General features: G+C 34.0%; 1 protein-coding gene across 8 annotated transcripts in view; it reads left to right on the top strand.

Annotated features, from left to right (window-relative positions):
• GRIK2 (glutamate ionotropic receptor kainate type subunit 2) overlaps positions 1-20430 on the top strand; it is a 638483-nt gene that overhangs the window by 285749 nt on the left and 332304 nt on the right. For all 8 annotated transcript variants that reach the window (XM_041767187.1, XM_041767198.1, XM_041767221.1 and 5 more), the window contains 3 exons: positions 647-828; positions 7460-7513; positions 11214-11387. In XM_041767187.1, coding sequence (XP_041623121.1) covers positions 647-828; positions 7460-7513; positions 11214-11387 — 410 coding nt within the window. The remainder of the gene's footprint in view (positions 1-646; positions 829-7459; positions 7514-11213; positions 11388-20430) is intronic.

Below are 20430 nucleotides of genomic sequence, written 5' to 3'. Positions count from 1 at the left end.
TTAATGTTATATCTAGCAAACAATACAAAAAAAGTTTTATTTCTTAATTTAATTATGGTTCAGGCTACTACTTGAGTCTATTTTATTTAAGAAACTTATTTTACTCTTACATATAAACCAAATTACTAGCCCATTACTTGTAAACAAAAACAAAAAAAGTAACCAGAGTTTCTAACACTGAAGAATAATAACAAATTATAACAGTCACTGACTTACAACAGACTTTAAGACATTTATACAAGCCACTATTAATGTAAAATACGAAACAAAACTCTATCTATATATGTGGAAATGCATAGAAAATAATGGAGGAATAATATTTGTAAGCTATCAATTGTGACAACCCTTTGGGGTACAGAGGGAGAGTATTTTGCTCTATATCTTTTTATTTATTTAAATTATTATATCAACTTATAGTCGTGTATGTCTTTCATAATTTGTAAAATAATTTCTTAAAGAATTTGAGAAACAATCATCTTAACAAAAATGATGAGATGTGGTTAGAAAGTAAGAATTTCAGTGGTCATGCCATGAAATGCACATATGCATGGTCAAAAAAATCAGGTATTGTAGTGAGTATGTTCTGTGATTCTATGACCTACTCTGTTTTTTCTCTAATATTATCCCCCCCCCTTTTTCATTAAAGGTCTCATTCGTTTGCAGGAGCTCATCAAAGCTCCATCAAGGTACAATCTTCGGCTTAAAATCCGTCAACTACCTGCTGATACAAAGGATGCAAAACCCTTACTAAAGGAAATGAAGAGAGGCAAGGAGTTCCATGTAATCTTTGACTGTAGCCATGAAATGGCAGCAGGCATTTTGAAACAGGTAATCTTTAACTTACTTAAAATTCTTGGATCCTTTATTATATTTGCATTTAAAGCTTTTTTGTTTTATTGTTGTTTTTTTTTTAAGGAGGGGGGAGAGTTGGAGGGGGGTTAGGGGATGGGCAGAGGAAGAGGGAGAGAAATCCTCAAGCTGAGCTCAGAGCTGGATGCAGGGCTGGATCCCAGGACCCTTGAGATCATGATCTGACCAAAAATCAAGAGTCTGACGCTTAACCATTAAAAAAAGAGAAAAAAGATTTGCTCTTTAGCTGGCATCTTCTAGGAGATGCCTTACACATTTGATCTTATTTAATCATCACTGTGACCCCATTGAGTAAAAACTATCTCCACCTCACAGATGAAGAAACTAAATCTTAGAAAGATTGGTAAATTGATCAATGCCCAGCAGCAAGAAGTAGTAGAGGGATTCATATTTCTTCTAGCGATGTTAAGTGTTCATTCCAGAATAAAGGATTGCCTGACTCAAAAAATAATAGTAAATCAATCAAATGAAATAAGTCATGGCAGTGAAAACTTTTAATGTTACTTCCTCACTATTCCGATTTAGCAGCAACATTGCAAAACAGCACATACTGGCTGATATCACAGTGGTTTGGAATTAGTAAACTGTCCTCGAACCTCTAAGAGATAAAATATCTCTACTGGAGAATTATGCAGATTCAGATGTCAAATTATATCCTATAAAATATAACTATCAACAGTAAATGCCTGTTATAACATGGTTAGTTTATTAAGCAGATGTTTGTCCAATCTTCCAATATGAGTGTTGGTTTCACTACAGTAAAATCTTTAATTGGATTTGGAAAATTGCTCTAGTGTTATATTTGAGTAGTAAAGCATATGAAATTTGGATGTCTTTTATTTTTTTGTTTTTGAGGGTTTTTTGGTAGTGAATAAAGTGATGTAATAAAGTAAGCAATGAAACCTAGAGCAGGGATTTATTTCTCATGTATACCAAAACCAATTCTTGATCACATTTAGAATAGACAGACTTGGAAAAGAGAGTATCCCTTTATGCCCAGAGTGAGTAGCACTGGACAATTTGTCAGTGACGGAGCTTTGGTAGGTTTTCTCTAGGATTTTAGCAAGTATGTAAATGATTGTCTTGTCTCTAGAGTAACGGACTTATTTTGCTATTTGAAAGGTGATAGTATCCATCAACTTTAATAATAGAATTGCCATTCTGCCTTTTATTTAGTATATCCATTATTTTATAATTGTTTCCTTATATGTAACCTGCTCTGTTTGCAAAATGAAAACATAATTAAGATACTATCTAAAATGTATACAGAGTACCTGGGTGGCTCAGTCAGTTAAGAGTCAGCCTTCAGACCAGGTCATGATCCCTGAATCCTGGGATGGAGCCCAGGGCTTAGGTCTCACTGTTCATTGCGGAACCTGCTTCTCCCTTTCCTTCTGTCCCTCCCGGTTCTAGTGCATGTACTTTCTCAAATAAATAAATAAATAAATAACCTTTTAAAAATTAAACTATATACAGCAGAAGAAGTTAATATTAGCAAGAGTAGTAGATGAAAAATCAGAGCAAAGGTAAGATGATAATATGGGAGCTAAGATGAATTCAGCATAACATTATTACACAGAATGCATGTTTTTAGTTTCTATAACACTGACAAACCACATATATGGTGTTTGTTTTTTAATTTACCTAGTTCAAGAGAGCATTTGGATCTCAGTTATTCTAGAAACTAATTCAAGAAGAAAGTAAATAGATTACTTCTTATAAATGTAATACATTTAACAAGACTTGATTTTAAGATTTATGAAATTTTTCTGAGATTTCTCAACTTTGGTTAATGATGGAAGTCCAAAGAAATGGTATAAGAGTTAGAGCAGGCATTGATGGGCTTTCAGCTTGTCTGGCTTAACCTAAGAACAAATATTAGGAGTATCCAGGAATACGTTTATCAGGTTAGCTGTATTTGTTTCATTGTTTTATTTATTTAAACTAAATGAGTGTTTCCTAAATATTGAGCAAAAGAGAATTTGAAATTTTCTTCCCTGAACGCTCTAAAAAAAAAGTGAAGCTTGGGGCTGGCTATTTGAGTGCACTAATTGGTATACATGCCTTAATAAGAAAATATTCCACCTCCACCCAAATTTGTCAAAGAGAATCCCCTATGGCAGGGTCAAGATGATCTGCAATAAAACCTCACAAGGTCATTCTAACAGAGAGAAAAAGTATTAATTAAGACTTTGAAAGTCTAGATTAGAGAGTGTGAAAATAAAATTTTTAGATTGGAAAAATGCAAAATCAGATGCAAATAAATTCCCACAGCAGCAAGAATAAAATTATTAAATTTTAAGAAATATCATATAAAGTCAACCTCTTTAATTGTTAACTTTGAGCAATGTAATTTCTGGATATAACCCGAAGGATAAACTGATTCCAAACTATGCCTAAATATGTTAATTTGTCATATGGCATTGTTAACACTACACTAGTTGAATGTTGGGAATTTCTAATGATATTTTGATTTTGGGAAAAATGAATCTGTAATATTTCTTTCCAGGAGGAATAACATAGTACAACCAATTTTTCTATTGTACATCCAGTTTTTCTACTGTGGATACTCTCATATTATTTATACATAAGATATTAATTTTATCATTATTAATGTGGTTTGAAGTGTGTATACAGTTCATTTAAAAACAGTAGCAAGGCATAAATATTATAATTTAAAAAACATCCAGAAAAAGTTTGTGGTGTCTAAATGTTTCCAGATTGGATGGGGGCCCCAAATGTGGGGTAATGGTTGACTGGAAGCCAGTGGGGCATGGGGTGGGGGTGGTGGGTGCAGGTGATGGCAGTGAATTCACTTAAGCCAGAACAAAGGAGGTAGAAGTTTATTGACTATACCACAAGGGAGTGATGGGCAGGACAGCAAAGGAGAGGCTATCTGCCAGGAGGCAATGGGTGGGAGCTGTTTTTAAAGAGGGAAGGTGGGACACCTGGGTGGCTCAGTGGTTGAGTGTCTGTCTGGCTCAGGACCTGATCCCAGAATCCTGGGATCCAGTTCTTCATCGGGCTCCCTGCAGGGAGCCTGCTTCTCCCTCTATGTCTCTGCCTCTTTCTGTGTGTCTCTCATGAATAAATAAATAAAGTCTTAAAAATATAATAATAATCAATAAGGAAAGTGAGGAGGTACTGCCATGTATGAAATTTTCCCTTTTTTGGTAACTTGCCTAGTCCTAAGTATTCCATTGGCTAGTTGAGGCCTATGGATATATTGATGTGGGCCTATCTGTATTCAGCTAGGTCCCTTTGCCTTAATCAAGTTTCCATTGGTCAAGCCTGCTGTCTAAACTCTACAAAGTTCTTTTTTTTAATCCTACTGGAAATTATTAATTTATCTTTCAAGAGAGTATCCCTATTGTCCATTTTTGTTAATGTTTATGGTGTAGGTACTCAATCAAAAATAACTACCCTTTTCTATTTAGATTACACATTATAGTACATAACTGATTCTTTTTTTTAACCTTTTTAATTTAATTTAATTTAATTTTTTTACTTAAATTCAGTTTGTCAACATACAGTATAAAACTCAGTGCTCATCTCATCAAGTGCCCTCCTTAGTGCCCATCACATAACTGATTCTTGTTTTCAGGATCAAAGACTGAAGGAAGGTCAGAAAAGGCATAAACAGTCCTCAGTTATCCTCTACAGATTTCTTCTCAAGGTGGTGAAGAAGAAGCCTGTGGCTAGTACAAAATACCCATGTCAGGAGCAAACTGCTGTCCCTACCACCATCTCCTTAATGTCTTCCATCGCTATCTCCAGAACACAATTTTCAATACTGGCTTGAGCTCCTTGAGGTTTTCAAACTATCAAGGAAAAAATCAGACAGAAAAAAAAAAAAAAAAAAGAAAAAAAAATATATATATATATATATAGAGAGAGAGAGACAGAGAGAGAGAGAGATTATAATATCCTACAATGGATCAATGCCTTTGGGAATATAAAATATACCATTTTATGAAGTGGCATAGTTTTTTAAAAATATTTATTCATTAATTCATGAGAGGCACAGAGAGAGAGAGGCAGAGACATAGGCAGAGGGAGAAGCAAATTCCTTGAGGGGAGCCCGATGCGGAACTCAATCTCAGGACCCCAGGATCATGACCTGAGCCAAAGGCAGACATTCAACTGCTGAGCCACCCAGGCATTCCAATATGAAGTAGCATATTATATCCTATATCCAAACTTCAAGAGTTAGAAAACGAGAGTTCATGTTTACTTACTATCTCAATTTGTTGGCCAATTTATTCATTCTTATCCTGTCCTACTTTCCTACTTCCCTACTTTCCTAAAATAAGTTTGATAAGAGGATCTACCTCATAAGATTTTTTTTATTTATTTATGATAGTCACACACACACAGAGAGAGAGGCAGAGACACAGGCAGAGGGAGAAGCAGGCTCCATGCACCGGGAGCCTGATGTGGGACTCGATCCCGGGTCTCCAGGATCGCGCCCTGGGCCAAAGGCAGGCGCCAAACCGCTGAGCCACCCAGGAATCCCCCTCATAAGATTTTTAATGAGGCTCCCAGGAAGCAAGAATTCCTTCCCCTTTAAGGGTCCTTCTATCTGGACCGAAGAATAAAATTGACATGAGAGAGATTAACAGGAGAAAAGCAAATTTAATAGCATACATGTAGGGAATCCACACAGACATGGAAATTCCAAAGACAGTCAGTTGGCCAAAATGAGTTCTATTTGTCATGATGAACTAAGGAGAAGGGGGACTTCAGAGGAAAGGAATGCACTTCCCAAGGCAATAAGGAGAACAGATGTTTGGTAATTAGGTGTTTGTCCTGCCATACTGATGGATCACTCTGATAAAATTTATCTCTCCTAATAATCCTTATTCTGAGAAAGATTCCCAATTTAGGTTTTTTTTATGTGTTAAGAGAGGAGCCAAAGTTTCTCTTGACCCCACACAGTTTTTGTTGCCTTCAGCTCAGAATAACATTCATGCCAAAGTGACCCATCATGGGTCAGCTTGCCTTCAGCCTCTACAAGGCTTAAATTAGAGTAAAATGTGCAGTGTGCTTAGAATAGTACTTAACACATTTTAGGCATTATATGCTATTTATAGTTATACATCCGAATCACTATTTCTTTCAATTGTCTTTATATTTCTCTACCTGTTGATTTGATAAAATAAAAACTATTGAATAATGCTGAGCTGTCATTGCACAGCTCTGGAGCTGAGAAACCTTTGGTACATATCCATCAGAACAATGAATACTTTCTACAAAGATAATCTTATGTACCCTTATCTAATAAGAGAAATTTTCTCTTATTTTGATTAAGATTCAGACTTCATCAGAGCCTCATTGGCTCATACACTCTTTGTCCATTCAGGAAATATTATTTGATAATTTGTTCCTAAGTGTTGTGCACACAATCCCACTGTGTGTGTGTGTGCGTCTGTGTGTGTGTGTGAAAAGGGTCATCAATGATGACCAAATTAGTATTCTTATTATAAATCATAATATCACAATTAATTCCTTTCCTCTGCTTAATTCTCTGATGCTGTCTTTCATTAACAAATGTTTCTCCCTATTAAATAAGTATATTTGATATGTTCCAAAAATGTTCACAAATATCTATTCTTTCTTAACTGAACAGCTCACTTCTAGATATAAAAACTTTATTTTAGTTAATTGGTTAATACCTACCTGTGAGCATAGACTACATAGGGTATATAGCTGGGGCAGCTATTTAGCGAATGAATGTGTGTAGTTAGTATTTTATGGAAGAGCATTAGATGCACCTGAGAATACTTGTTTCCTACTAAGAGCTCTTCATTCAGCTCAAAAATGCATCATTTTTCAATTATCATCACCAACTACTATTCATTGATAAACAGCTATTTCAAAAGTGTTCTCATTTTCAGAGGAGAAATTGAGAGTCTTGTGACTGGAAGTTCTAATCCAAAAATCCTTATTTTAAGATTGATAGTCTAAAATTGACAAGGACTGTATAAGTATGAAATAAAATAGTAATTTGCAACTGGTCTATTAGTAAAAGTAAAGAACATTTCTGTATCTGTACTTTTCAAATAACAGTGGTGATTTACAGTTGCTTCATCAATGCTAAGGAAAGTCTCTAAAGTACTAAAAAAAAATTCCTACTGGCATTGCACTTTGCAGCATTTTTTTTTCTTTTTCTTTTTTCTTTTTTGCATTTTTTTTTCTAATGGAGTAATAGTGTTCATCAAAATAGAATGGTGCTCCTCATTAGAGTATTTGTAGTGGAGACATTACAAATATAATGAACTAAGATGTGCTAATTTCAGGTTTGCATCAAATTTAATGCCTCCTTTACTATGTAAAGCAATAAGCTTTACAATTGCAAACTTTCAACTAATAGCTTTTGTATCAAGAGAATTGGTTCAGAAATCCTTCAGTAACTGCTAATCTTCTTTAACTATAGAGAAAAGATTTAGTTTGACCCCGTTTTAAGATAACCTGAATATTATACCCAGATTCTTCATAACATCCTATTTTGTTTTCTTATTGACATATTTCATATGATATGTGTCTTAAATATTAACATATATATATATTTTTATTTTTTGCTTCTTAGGCATTAGCTATGGGAATGATGACAGAGTACTATCATTATATCTTTACCACTCTGGTAAGTAACTTAAAGCATAAAGATAATGCTCTAAATTTTATTATTAAGACTTTTCAGGATGAAGAATGGGTTTTTGAATGAGAATGACTAGTACTTTTGTAGTTATCATTTATTTTATTTTTATAAACTCAGGAAGAATTAATTCTCATAGAGAATAATTTTTGGTGGGAAGCTGATGATTTGGAAATAATATTATCTCCGATGTCAATTCAAAATATTGTATCTGTGGGATGCCTGGGTGGCTCAGCGGTTGAGCGTTTGCCTTCGGCCTAGGACGTGATCCTGGAGTCCCGGGATTGAGTCCCACATTCGGCTCCCTGCATGGAGCCTGCTTCTCTCTTGGACTATGTCTCTGCCTTTCTCTGTGACTCTCATGAATAAATAAATAAATAAATAAATAAATAAATAAATAAATAAATAAAATCTTTGAAAAACGCAAAATATTATATCTTATTTATATATTGCTTTAGAGAACTTTCAGAACATAATAGATAGTCACGTTGGTTTGCTGAGAAATCAGTGTTTTAGAAAAGCATAAATTTTTATGTTGTTATCTTGGTTCTATTTACTTTAAAAAAACAGACTTATTGAATCTGTTCTTTTAGTAGATTAAATATTCTGTTCTGCTTTTGCCTATGTTTAGTTGGATTTTTAAAGTCAGTATTATTTAATTTGCAATTAGCAAATTGAATGTTACCTTTATCTTTTGTCTTTACATAATCACCACACATTTTTTTCTTAAGTATGCATGAAAATATGACCTTACCCTTCTGTTAAACCTACTAACTCTTGGTTCTATTTCTTTACTAATAATTTTATCCTGATTTTCCCTCTTCTGTGAAACGACTGTCTGTCTCTGTCACTAATTCTTTCCTGCTGTAGGGGCAGAAATTTTGTCCTTCTTCCCTTCTAGGTTCTTTGGCTGGTCTAATAATTAAATTGACATAAAACAGATTAACGGGAGAAAAAAACAAATTTAATTTCATGTGTAAGGAGCCCCAAAGATATGAGACTCAAGGTCAGGTCAGATAATTGAGCTAAGGAATGGGATGAGGGCCTGGGGCTTAAAGGGGAGGAGGGTAATTCACAGACCGATAAGAAGAACAGATATTTGGTAATTAGAAGTTTGTCCTGCCATGCTGAAAGATCTTTCAGATTAAAAAAAAAAAAGTTATTTCTAGTAATAGCTCTTTTTCGGGTACAGGCCCTCTATATAAATTATTTTAGTTAAGGCAGACATAAAAGTTTTTCCTCAGTCTACAGGGGTTAGACTTGATTGCCCCCCCCCCTACTGGAGGGTCTTGATTGCCTTCAGATCAAAGTAATCCACATGCTAAGGTGGCATATTTGCATAGGCATATTCTATTCCCCTTTACTGCTGGTTGCCCAATATATGAGAGTATCCAAGTTTGAGTCTTCATTCTATTTTTCTTCTTCCTCTTTGGTTATTTTCTTTAGGACTGATAGGTATTTAGAACTTCAGTTATACCTTTGTTGAAATGAAATCTCAACGTTCCTTTGTAAGATTTCTGAGTTGTTATATATTGCTGCATTATAGAACAAGTCTAACTGGTGTTACATTAAGATATTTATTTAAATCTTAAATGTTCTCTAAGTTGACCCCTCTTCTGATTTCCTTTGTCTGATGCCTACATCACCACCAAAATTGGACTATTTTTTTCCCTCCATACTGTCTCTAGCATGCATCTCCACTCCTACAGTGACCAATGCCCAGTCCAACCAATGTTTTCAGTTAACCCAAAGTCTTCTGATTGGTCTACTTGATTTTAGAGGTCTCAAAGCTACTAGATCAAGTTACTCTAATGTACCACTATAATGTACAGCAATAGCTTCCTGTAATAACAGCTCTTCTCTAATAGAGATTCTTCACACAATAGTTTACATTTTATTGGTAATCCTATGGTTCACTCTAATAGAGATATTACTTCCCACCAAGTGATTTTTTGCAGCCTGTATGAAACTTAGTGATACGCTAAAAGAGAGCATAATCACTACTCATCAGCAAATTATATTTCAGTGTAGTTACAACTCGGTTCTACCATAATCATAAGATTTTAGAGAAATCAAAAGGATCTCTTAGGGCAGCCCAGGCGGCTCGGCAGTTTAGCACCACTTTCAGCCCAGAGCGTGCTCCTGAGGTCCTGGGATCGAGTCCCATGTCAGGCTCCCTGCATGGAGCCTGCTTCTCCCTCTGCCTGTGTCTCTGCCTCTCTGTGTCTCTTATGAATAAAATAAATAAATAAATAACATATTTACCAAAAAAAGTATCTCTTAATAAGAAAAAAGGAAATTAAAAAAAAAAAAGGAAAAGTAGTTTAGGACATATAGAACTCATCAGCCTATAATTCAAGGTCTTTTTTTAGTTTGATTTTAACCTGACTTTCCTAATTTCTTTTGTTCCTGTTCTCCTTCATCAATTCTCTTTTATAGCAAAACTGATCTAGATCAGTCTCCTGAATAGGTTTTATGTTTTCTAATTTTTGTGCCTTAATGATGCTTTGAATGGCATCCTTTTCCTTTTGCCTATCAAAAGCCTGGCCATTATTTAATGGCAGCATTGATACCACTATTCTATGAAGTTATTCTTGACTACAAACATTCAAAGTTATCTGTCTTGTTTCTGACTCCTTGGACTTATCACTTCTACTCTTTTTGCCCCTTTGTGTTTGTGTATGTGTGTGTGTGTGTGTGTGTGTGTGTGTGTGTGTGTGTCCTTGGCTGGATTGCAAATGTTGGGAAAAAAAAAACAAACTAAAAATCCTTTCTATTTTTCACAGCACAGAGCACAGTTCAGCCCAATATCATCTGCTCTCCATTGAATTTTATTTATATTTTGCTGCCCATGTAGCTGTATAAATCCAAGACTTGCTGCATATAAGACTGATGGCATTACTGTTGCTCTGAATCCCAATATTGTCTATTAGATCTAAAGATTAGTTAATGCCAACTTGAAAGAAGGCAGGTGTCCCACACACTGCATGTTTTCTTGGTGACATCCAGCTCTTCTGGATGCTTTGGCCTCCCCTCTCCTGGGAACCAAAAGGCAAAGCCAGAGCATTCACTACAGCCTGGGACCAACAACCAAAATCTAAAGGGCTCCTATGGTGAACTTGTTGGATAAGGTGTAAAACAAAGGCACTGCGGGGGTTCCATAACCAAAAAGGCCAATTTTGTTGTCCTTATCTTTAATATAATTTTCATTAGTTACAATCCACATTTCAAGAACTGTTTCTTAAAAAAAATAAAAATAAAAAAGACAAGACAAAATGAAAAGTGGCAGTAACCAGTCGAGGAAGCAGGGCATAGAAGAAATACCTAGTCAGTTATAAAAAAAAAAAAAAAAAAAGTTAGTGCATGCATAAAATTTAAGGGCGAACAATCTTTAATATAGAGAAGAAAGCTAATGTAAATCTTAAATGTAGATTACAGAAAAGCCTGCTGTTCCATTGGTGAAATTAGAATATGATATATACATGCATACTTATCTAGAATATATATATTTGCATTGGCAAAGCATAAAAATAGTCTATTTGAATCTTGGTGACTTGTGATGTTTAACATCACTTGAGAAACAATCATGTTAATGCTTCTAAGAGAAGTAAGAATAATTGACTATTTTAATTATACATATCTCTGAATTTACTCTGTTGATAATAACACCAAGAAATTTGTCTTTCAGGATCTCTTTGCTCTTGATGTAGAGCCCTACCGATACAGTGGTGTTAATATGACAGGGTTCAGAATATTAAATACAGAGAATACACAAGTATCCTCCATCATTGAAAAGTGGTCGATGGAACGGTTGCAAGCACCTCCGAAACCCGATTCAGGTTTGCTGGATGGATTTATGACGGTATGAATTCCCACTTAAAGATTAGTTTGTGTGTTTCTAAGTAATTTCACATAAATTATTAAATCTTCTGGATACTTGAGTTTAATTGTTTGACATTAAAGGCATGGTATCAGGACTGCTATTGAAAATAATTCTATTAACGATTTTCTAAATTAACTCTATATGGCAAATTTGTACTTTTATTCAAGTACAATCTCAAAGGACATTACAACTATTGTTAGAATACTAGAATGTAGGGATTTCTCTAAGATTAATGAGTACCATATATAGGATAAATTAGAGACTGAAAATAAGACGTTATCCTTTTGATCTTAACTACTGGTACATGATTATTCTTCATCATGTTGGTTTGTAATGTCATATGGATGACCTACATCATGTAAAAATGTCCTTTGAGTTACTCACTCTTTAAGGCTTAAGACTAACCAGTTATCACAGTTGTTATTTTCAAGTCCTTGTTTAAACTTAGAAACTGGATTTATACAGAAACCAAAAGAGAAGAGTGCATTCTGGTATAAGTTTAACTGTTTATACCACTGCTGCCAATGAAAATCTAATGGAAGACACATGTATAATTTAAAATTTTCTGATAGCTCTGTTAAAAAACATAAGCAAGTAAAAAAATCAATGCTATTTATTTTACTTATCTATATTAAAATATATTATTTGAACAATTAACAAATTAAAAATTATGACAGATATTTTGCATTTTCTTTTTGCACAACGTCTTTGAAAGTTGTCTTTGACACCATGCATTATTAATTCAGACTAGTCACATTTCAAGTGCTCAATTGCCAAATGTAAGTACTGGCTACCTTAAAAGACCAGGTAGGTTTATAAGGGTAAAGGTAAGGGTAGGGTAAGGGTAAGGTAAGGGTAAGTAGGCTATACTATTTTTATGCCATACTATTTAAGCAAATTATAAATGTCTGATGCATTCTTATTAAATCTGTTTTCTATAGACCAAATTATTGCTACATTTTAGGAAATAGCTAAGCACTTTGACAATATTTACATCTCCTAGGCCATTACAGCATGCTTTTTTTAAGTGTCAGTCTAAATGGAAATGTTATAGACATAATATTCTCTATCCAGATGTGTGGAAAGCTTTTTCTATTATAATTGTATTTTTCCATTAATTGATTCAATAGAAGTTCAAAGTGTGTTTTTAATGTAGCAAAATAAAGGAATAGTTCTGTTATTTTTTTCCTTAAAAGTAGATTTAGTCACACAAATTGAGTGTCTTCATAGAGATTGAAATCATAGTTGCTCTCATGGTACCAGACTTCTGATGGAGAAAAAAAAAAAAAGGCATTTGTTTTATTTTAGTGAGAAAAACAACTTCCTAGAATTTGAAAATGTCTTATACCCACATTAATTTTTTTAAAGATATAATGTGAGGGGAATTTTACTCTTTTGCATAAAAATAGAGATAATTGGCTAGTTCTAGCATTTTGGTATTAACCTAAGATATATTTGAGAAACATTATGGGGAGGAAAATATCTAAATAACTTTAAAATGTAAACAATCTCTATCCATTTTTGAAAACATCTTTAATGGTAAACTTCATGTCTACTTCCAGAATAGTTTGTGTTCCATGCTTTATTTATAAATATAATAAAATGAAGATATTGTTTTCTCTAAAGTATATCCAGATTAACAATAAAATACAGCCTAAAAAATTACAAATATTATGCTTTATTCTCAGTGTGAAGATGTTGAATCAAAGTTGTGGAACTTTTTTCCGTACATGTTTTCTAGCTGTCTTTATCATTCTTTAATTTCAGGATGCATATCTTATTATTTGTTAGTGAAAACCATTTTTGATTTTAAGAAAAATAAATCAATAGGTATCATGAACATATAAACCCTTTTACTTAACACTTAACTCTAAGCTTTTACTAATATGTCCAAAGATTAACGTTCTCCTTTATATATCAAAACGGCAAAAGTTATCCAACTTTACTTAGGTATTCTCTATATTTCTATATGATTCCCTATATGACTCTACATGTCATCCCTTGAAACAAAGTACTAGCTTCTAAGTAACTCATAGAGACTATTGAAAGATGGATACAAAGGAAAGGTTATTAATTTATTGTCCAGGGAGGCAGGGGCTCTTAGAGGGAATTAACCTTCCGAAGTAGAACAACAACAACAACAACAACGACGACGAAAAACAACCAAAAAACCCAGACTTTTAAGAGGAATACAGGTTTGGGTTCTTTTTTTTTTCTAGCCATGAGTCTGTTCCTACTCAATTCTGTCCTGAACTGGCAGGTGAGTTAGTAGGAGTGGATGAGTGATAGAATAAAAATGCACTGATAAAAAAAAATGAGAAAATTAGCCTATTTTGAAGATTCTGGGCATTGTGTATAGAACATAGATTTTGAAATCTTAGGAAGAATAGTCCATGCCAACACTTACTCTTAGTCATGAAATGTCTTCTAAATAGCACATTAAATTTTTAAAAAATGAAAATTTTTATATATGAGAGATAATTACCTCATGAGAGATAATTACCTCTACATTTATATATATTTTAAGTTACTGAAAAATATAAATATTTCACCAGAAAACTTGAGATTTGAAAACAAAAACATTTTCAAAATGAGTGAGCTGAAGATAAATGTACTTGTAGAGCATTTTTTGAATAATATTTCTTATCTAAAAATGTGTACTAGGTATTTATTTTATTACATTTATAAATAAAGCATGGAACACAAACTATTCTGGAAGTAGACATGAAGTTTACCATTAAGAATATTTTAAAAAATGGATACAGATTGTTTACTTTTTAAAAACTCTCTTTTGGAAAATGATAATATCTTTCAAAATCTTCTCATTATATAACATTATATAATGACAAAATATGTGCAAAGTGTTTTCATTATAAATCATTAAATTCTTAATTATAAAATAGCACGTGATTATTATAAAACCTAAGTAGGATCTGTATAAAAATGTTGGTATATTTATGTCTTGCGTGAGTATTATTTTTCTTTTCCACTTAAGACTATATTATAAGCATTTTCCCAGTCATAAATTGTTTAGTAAAAAGAATTAATGGGCTATTTCCACCATGAATAGAGTCAGGAAATTAAGAGGAGTCTCATTAGAAAAGAAAAGAATTATAGCCTGGCATTGTGGTGTTGGCAATATTCCCTTCAGTCAATTAATGAGATCTCAGTGTTTATATATCTCTTGTTCTTTTTTCACCCTATGGTCCCATAAAGAAATGGAATTATCAGCAATGTCCCTAGTGCTTGGAGCAAGACCTATTATTATCAGTATCATAGTCATTGTTTGGCATGTAAGATCATAATGCTTAGACTTTCACATTCTTTTTTCATGTTGAGCTATAAAAGGAAACAATGAATTAGATTCATAGAATTTTTCTGGTTGAGTTCCGGGTTAAGTGTTTATGTGCTAAATGGCTATTGAATACGAGATTATTTCTCCTGTACTTATAGTTTCCTCTATGGTTTGGGGTCATCATAATAAAGATAGTAATGCCATTAGCTTAGTAAAATTTTTATCTCCATTTGGTATAAATCCAACCAAGAAACCAAGTTGCACAAGAAGGAAGTTAAAAAATAAACTCAACCCCCTTCCTTCACAAATAGAGTTTTTTCCTAACTCATGATGTCACCTTCCTCACACTTTCCCCAATGCCTGCACACTGCCATCCAGTCAGTGTGCTAGACTCCTCCTTAGACATGAGCCCTTACTATAAAGCCCTTTCTTTACTGTGCATTGTCTGCTGAGTATAAACATATAAATGTTTCCATGCTGGGAGTATGGAAGTCCCCTAGGTGGACATTACCACTGTTCTTTACTTCATGATAAGATGACGTAGCTCCCAGTCTTCTGCTGAGACATCTGCCTTCTCTGAGCACAGTTACCAAGGGGCAGGGATTCCTTTTTTTTTGAATCCATCAGAGCTGATGATGGTTGTATTTATTATTGATGTATTGAGTTTGCAGTAATCTCATTCAAGAGAAGGAAAGCCAGTAGAAATAACCTCAAGATAAATTTTTTTAATAAATTAATTTTTTATTGGTGTTCAATTTACCAACATACAGAATAACACCCAGTGCTCATCCCATCAAGTGTCCCCCTCAGTGCCCGTCACCCATTCACCCCCACCCCCCGCCCTCCTCCCCTTCCACCACCCCTAGTTCATTTCCCAGAGTTAGGAGTCTTTATGTTCTGTCTCCCTTTAGTCTAGCTACGTCCTAGAAATCTTTCCCAGTACCCCTATTACACCAACGTATATTAATACTAAGGGACCTATACTTTATCTGATAGCCTAAAGGTACCATTTTTTCTTATATTGATATATAATACTACACATATTCCTTGATAATGTAAATTTGAAACACAAGTCAGTAATGACTGTGTTGGTAGGCTTTGTTATTTGGATTTCTATAAGGAGGTTACTCTTTTGGAAATATAAACTCTGGATACTAGCTGCTATTTCCATTTTCTTCTCCTTCTCTTCACAACCATCAGTCAGTCATCAAACACTGTCAAGTCTACTCTCTCAATATCTTTCTCTACATTCTTCTTTTTGCCTCCAGACCCATGCCTTAGTTAAGGACCCGATGATCTCTCCTCTGGCTGCTGTAATATTCTCCTTACAAAGTCCCACTCCTAACATTCCTCCTGTATGCCTGCCTTCTTTCTAGTGTGAATATTGCTCATGACTCCTTGTCATTTACTAGATAAAATTTCATCAATTGCCAAGCCTGCAAGATGCTCCATGATCTGGCTTCTGCTGCTTGTCCAGGTTTCCTCATCTTTGAAGGGCCTGTACCTAGTTGAGTAGCCTGGTACCAAGAAAGTGGGTGCTCATAATGAAGGAGGGACCACCTGACTGAATAAATTTGCATGTTAATTTATTTTAATTATATTACATCTGTGTTCCAATCACTCTTTTCTTTTATTTTCCCAAATACATTCTAGAGAGCTTTTTAAAAATTTATGTACTTACGCTTTATTGTCAAGATATCTAATCATTTGGAAAATGCAATTAGGTTAGTGTCAAATATTTGTTAGAAAAATATCTTCAAAGACAAAAGCTTAGAAACAGTTTTGATTATATAGTGAAAGTTTAGTGAGTTAGAAAAGTAGTTTCTCTTCTTCTTTACAAAAAAAGTGAATATGTTTATAAGAGAGATGAGTCTTTATGTATTTAAGTTGCAATGTCCTTGTGAAAAATGATTTCTTTATAACAACAGACCATTTGATTAAAGATAAATGTCTTATATACCCAATTCACAACAGGGAGTTAACTTATGTACTAAGGGGGCATTAGTGATCACTCTGCTACTGTACAAAGATTTACCTTTAGGAAATAGAATCACAGAGAAATAAAGTATGACCAGGCAGGCTTTCATTTACTCCTGGAACTACAAGCCTGTCTTTGCCGCTGTCTTCTTAATTAGCTGGAGCTATTTTCTTCGATTCAGTTGAAAAGAGAATATAAGACTTTGCCAGACAGTGGATCAAACTAACTCTCTACTTTTTAATCAATAGAGGCATTCTGAAAATGTTGACTTTATTTCATATCCCACTAAGACACCAAAGGTATAAAAAGTAGAAAAGGATGAATTAATTACTTTTTCTTTGATCAGTTTTAATTATATGTATCCTGTGTACTCTGAACCTGATACTAGGCACTCAGGATTTGATGATGAAGATAATAATACATCTATTTCTTCACAAATCTTAAAGAATTGACAAAATTAGAAGGTAGTGTATTATTGATCATATCTCACATCATAGTACAAAAATATTCAAACTAATTGTTAACTTCTTCCCAATTTTGTTTCTTCGATTGATTTAGTTTCCTAAGTCTTCCTTCAATTTTGTTAAAACTCCCTGTTTTCTATTTTATTTTGTGATAGCAAGAGACAAACATATATTTTCCAGGAGTTTTGCATAATTTCTTAATATTTTGCTGAAAAATGTGTGACATTTCACAATGTTTATCAACATAACTGCTAGTTTTATTCTTGTCTTTACTGCAGAAGAAATATTTAGGAGTCTATATTATAATCAAATATGACAGAAGTATTTGTATAAGATATTTCAGAGTATGTTATAAAGTCATAAGCACAACATTCATTACATTTGTATATGATTGATTTAATGAATAGTAAAAGGACATGGAGTTTGTGGCATGAATAACCGAATGGCACTATATTCCTTCACTTTATATACCAATTAATCTTCCATGATATACTAGGCTGCAAGTTAAATCTGAACGTAAATAATTGAGATGACCTAACAACCTCCATTGTTTCATTAACATACAACATTCCATTTAATTGCCTTTGCTCATTGACAGATTAAATAATCAGCATTTATCTAAAGCTGATAAAGAGTTGGATTTTCCATTTTAAGTAATTGTTCCCTACATGAAAAATGGCAGTTGCAATGAATCATTTCCTTCATAATCATGCTATTTTTTAGGCCAATTTTTAATTTTTTCACTTGGAAAAAGGAAGGTTGAATCAGGAGACATTTTTACCCCTTCTACCTTCAAGAGCAAAATTTATTTTTAAAGTATTGATCTAAGATCATGCAATAAAAACTTGTAATGGATTAATACATTTCTGTTCACAATTTCCCTCAGCTTCTTATTTTATGTTTAATACCTATATGGTGACAAATAGATATAACCAATCACAGATGATCTAAGGGAAGTAAGTACAGGCAGCAAATAAAGGGAATACAAGGTAGTTATGAAAAGAAGCAATAGATTCTTTTACTAGAGCAGGCACTCAGGTTAGAAGGAGGTTAACAGCAGGTTTGACGTATTGTTTACTCTCCTGGATGAGAAGAAAATGGATTGGGAACGGATGGGCGAAAAGGTGGAATAAAAATTTTGCATATCAATTAACTGACAATTATAAATATGCAACATTTAATGTATGATAAGTCAGAATACTTAAAGTGAGCATGATATAGTGTTTGAAATTAAAAGAGAGTAAGAGCATAGAGGCACATAAATAACAAGAAATATTATTCAGTTATAGATTCATAATGAACTACAGAAAAATTCTGGCTAAGAAACATCACACGTAAAAAAAAAAAAAAAGAAACATCACACGTTGCTATAAACCATAGTACTTTCTCTTCATTGTGTCTATTCCTAAAATAAAAAGACTAGACCTATTTCTAACATGTACAAGATATGTTTTTTGACTATTTGTTTATATTCAGAATAAAATACATAGAGCAAAGCTACATTCTGTATTTGGATAGGGAGTGGACTGAAAAGGAGTGATCATTACTATCAAAACTATGTTTTTTGAATTATTCCATTTTATTCATAATTTTAGGGATTTTATTTTTATTTTTATAATTTTTGAATTTATTTTTAAAATATCAAAATATAATATCAGATAAAAGATATCTTGTCCTTTATTCAATCTTTAAATTTTTTTAAAGTTTATTTATTATCTCTACACCCAACATGGGGTTTGAACTCATGACCTTGAGATTAAGAGTCATATGCTTTTGTGACTGAGCCACCCAGGCACCCTTTTTTTAATTTTTAATTTTATTATTATTATTTGTAATTTTTTTATTTAAAAAATTATTATTTTTTATCCCCGGTTTTTTTAAAGATTTTATTTATTTATTCATGACAGACACAGTGAAAGAGAGAGAGAAAGAGAGAGAGACAGAGACACAGGCAGAGGGAGAAGCAGGCTCCATGCAGAGAGCCCTGTGTGGGACTTGATCCCCAGACTCCAGGAGCACACCCTGGGCTGAAGGCAGCACTAAACTGCTGAGCTACCAGGGCTGCCACCTAGTTTTTAAATAATAAATAATAACATAAGTTTCCATTTAAATACTTACATTTGTATACAATTTTATGTAAAAACAAATAATATAAAAGTAGGGGTGGGACGCCTGGGTGGCTCAGAGGTTTAGTGCCTGCCTTCATTCAGCCCAGGGCATGATCCTGGAGTTCCAGGGTTGAGTCCTGCATCAGGCTCCCTGCATGGAGCCTGCTTCTCCCTCTATTGTGTCTGTGTCTCTGCCTCTCTCTCTGTGTCTCTCATTAATAAATAATAAAAAAAAAAATATTAAAAAAAAAGTAGGGATATCTGGGTGGCTTCATTGGTTAAGTGTCTGCCTTTGGCTCAGGTCATGATCCCAGTACCCTGGGATCGAGCCCCATCAGGCTCCATCCTCAGGGGGAGTCTCCTTGTCCCTTTCTCCCTGATGGTGCCCTCTCTCACTACCTCTAACTCTCTCAAATAAATAAATAAAATCTTAAAAAAATAAGTATATAATGTTTATTTAAATATATTTATATTAATTATAGATACTATTGTGCAAGGTAAGGTATAGACATTTATTTACTAGAAAGACAATGTTATTTAATAGGATAATTAGCATTTATAATATGTGGCCTCAGGACACTAAATATATATAAGATTTGGATAGATTTTTTTTAAGATTTTATTTATTTATTCATGAGAGACACAGAGAGAGAGAGAGAGAGAGAGAGAGAGGCAGAGACATGGGCAGAGGGAGAAGCAGGTTGCATGCAGAGAGCTCGTTGTGGGACTCGACCCCGGGACTCCAGGATCATGCCCTGGGCCAAAGGCAGGCCCTAAACCACTGAGCCACCCAGGTGTCCCTGGATAGATTTTTTTATCCAGGGACTATTTATAAAAATATTTCTGTGTAAATATGTAACATATTTACATTTGGAGAAACCTCCAAACTTCATATCTAATGGTGTGGAAAAGGCCAGGGCGGGGTGCAGAAGGCAATGGGGTGGGGGTGGGGGGCGGGAGGCAGAGAGAACCACTGAAGCTCAGAACCAAGAGACCCCAAGAGTCCGTGGTGTCCGTGCTACTGCCTCCATGCAGGCCCCAGAGAAAACTCGGGTAAACCAACACAGACCCCAAATGAGAGAGGGTGGGGTGCCCCAGGAATTGGCTTTATTGGAACTGTAGATATGGTTAATTTTGGACTCAGTATGTCTGTCCAATTTTTAAAAATTTTCCTTCT

The sequence above is a fragment of the Vulpes lagopus genome, chromosome 1, assembly GCF_018345385.1.
Source record: "Vulpes lagopus strain Blue_001 chromosome 1, ASM1834538v1, whole genome shotgun sequence".
Lineage (NCBI taxonomy): Eukaryota > Metazoa > Chordata > Mammalia > Carnivora > Canidae > Vulpes > Vulpes lagopus.
The sequence above is the reverse complement of the archived record's forward strand: the minus strand, read 5'-3'. Positions and strand labels throughout refer to the sequence as shown.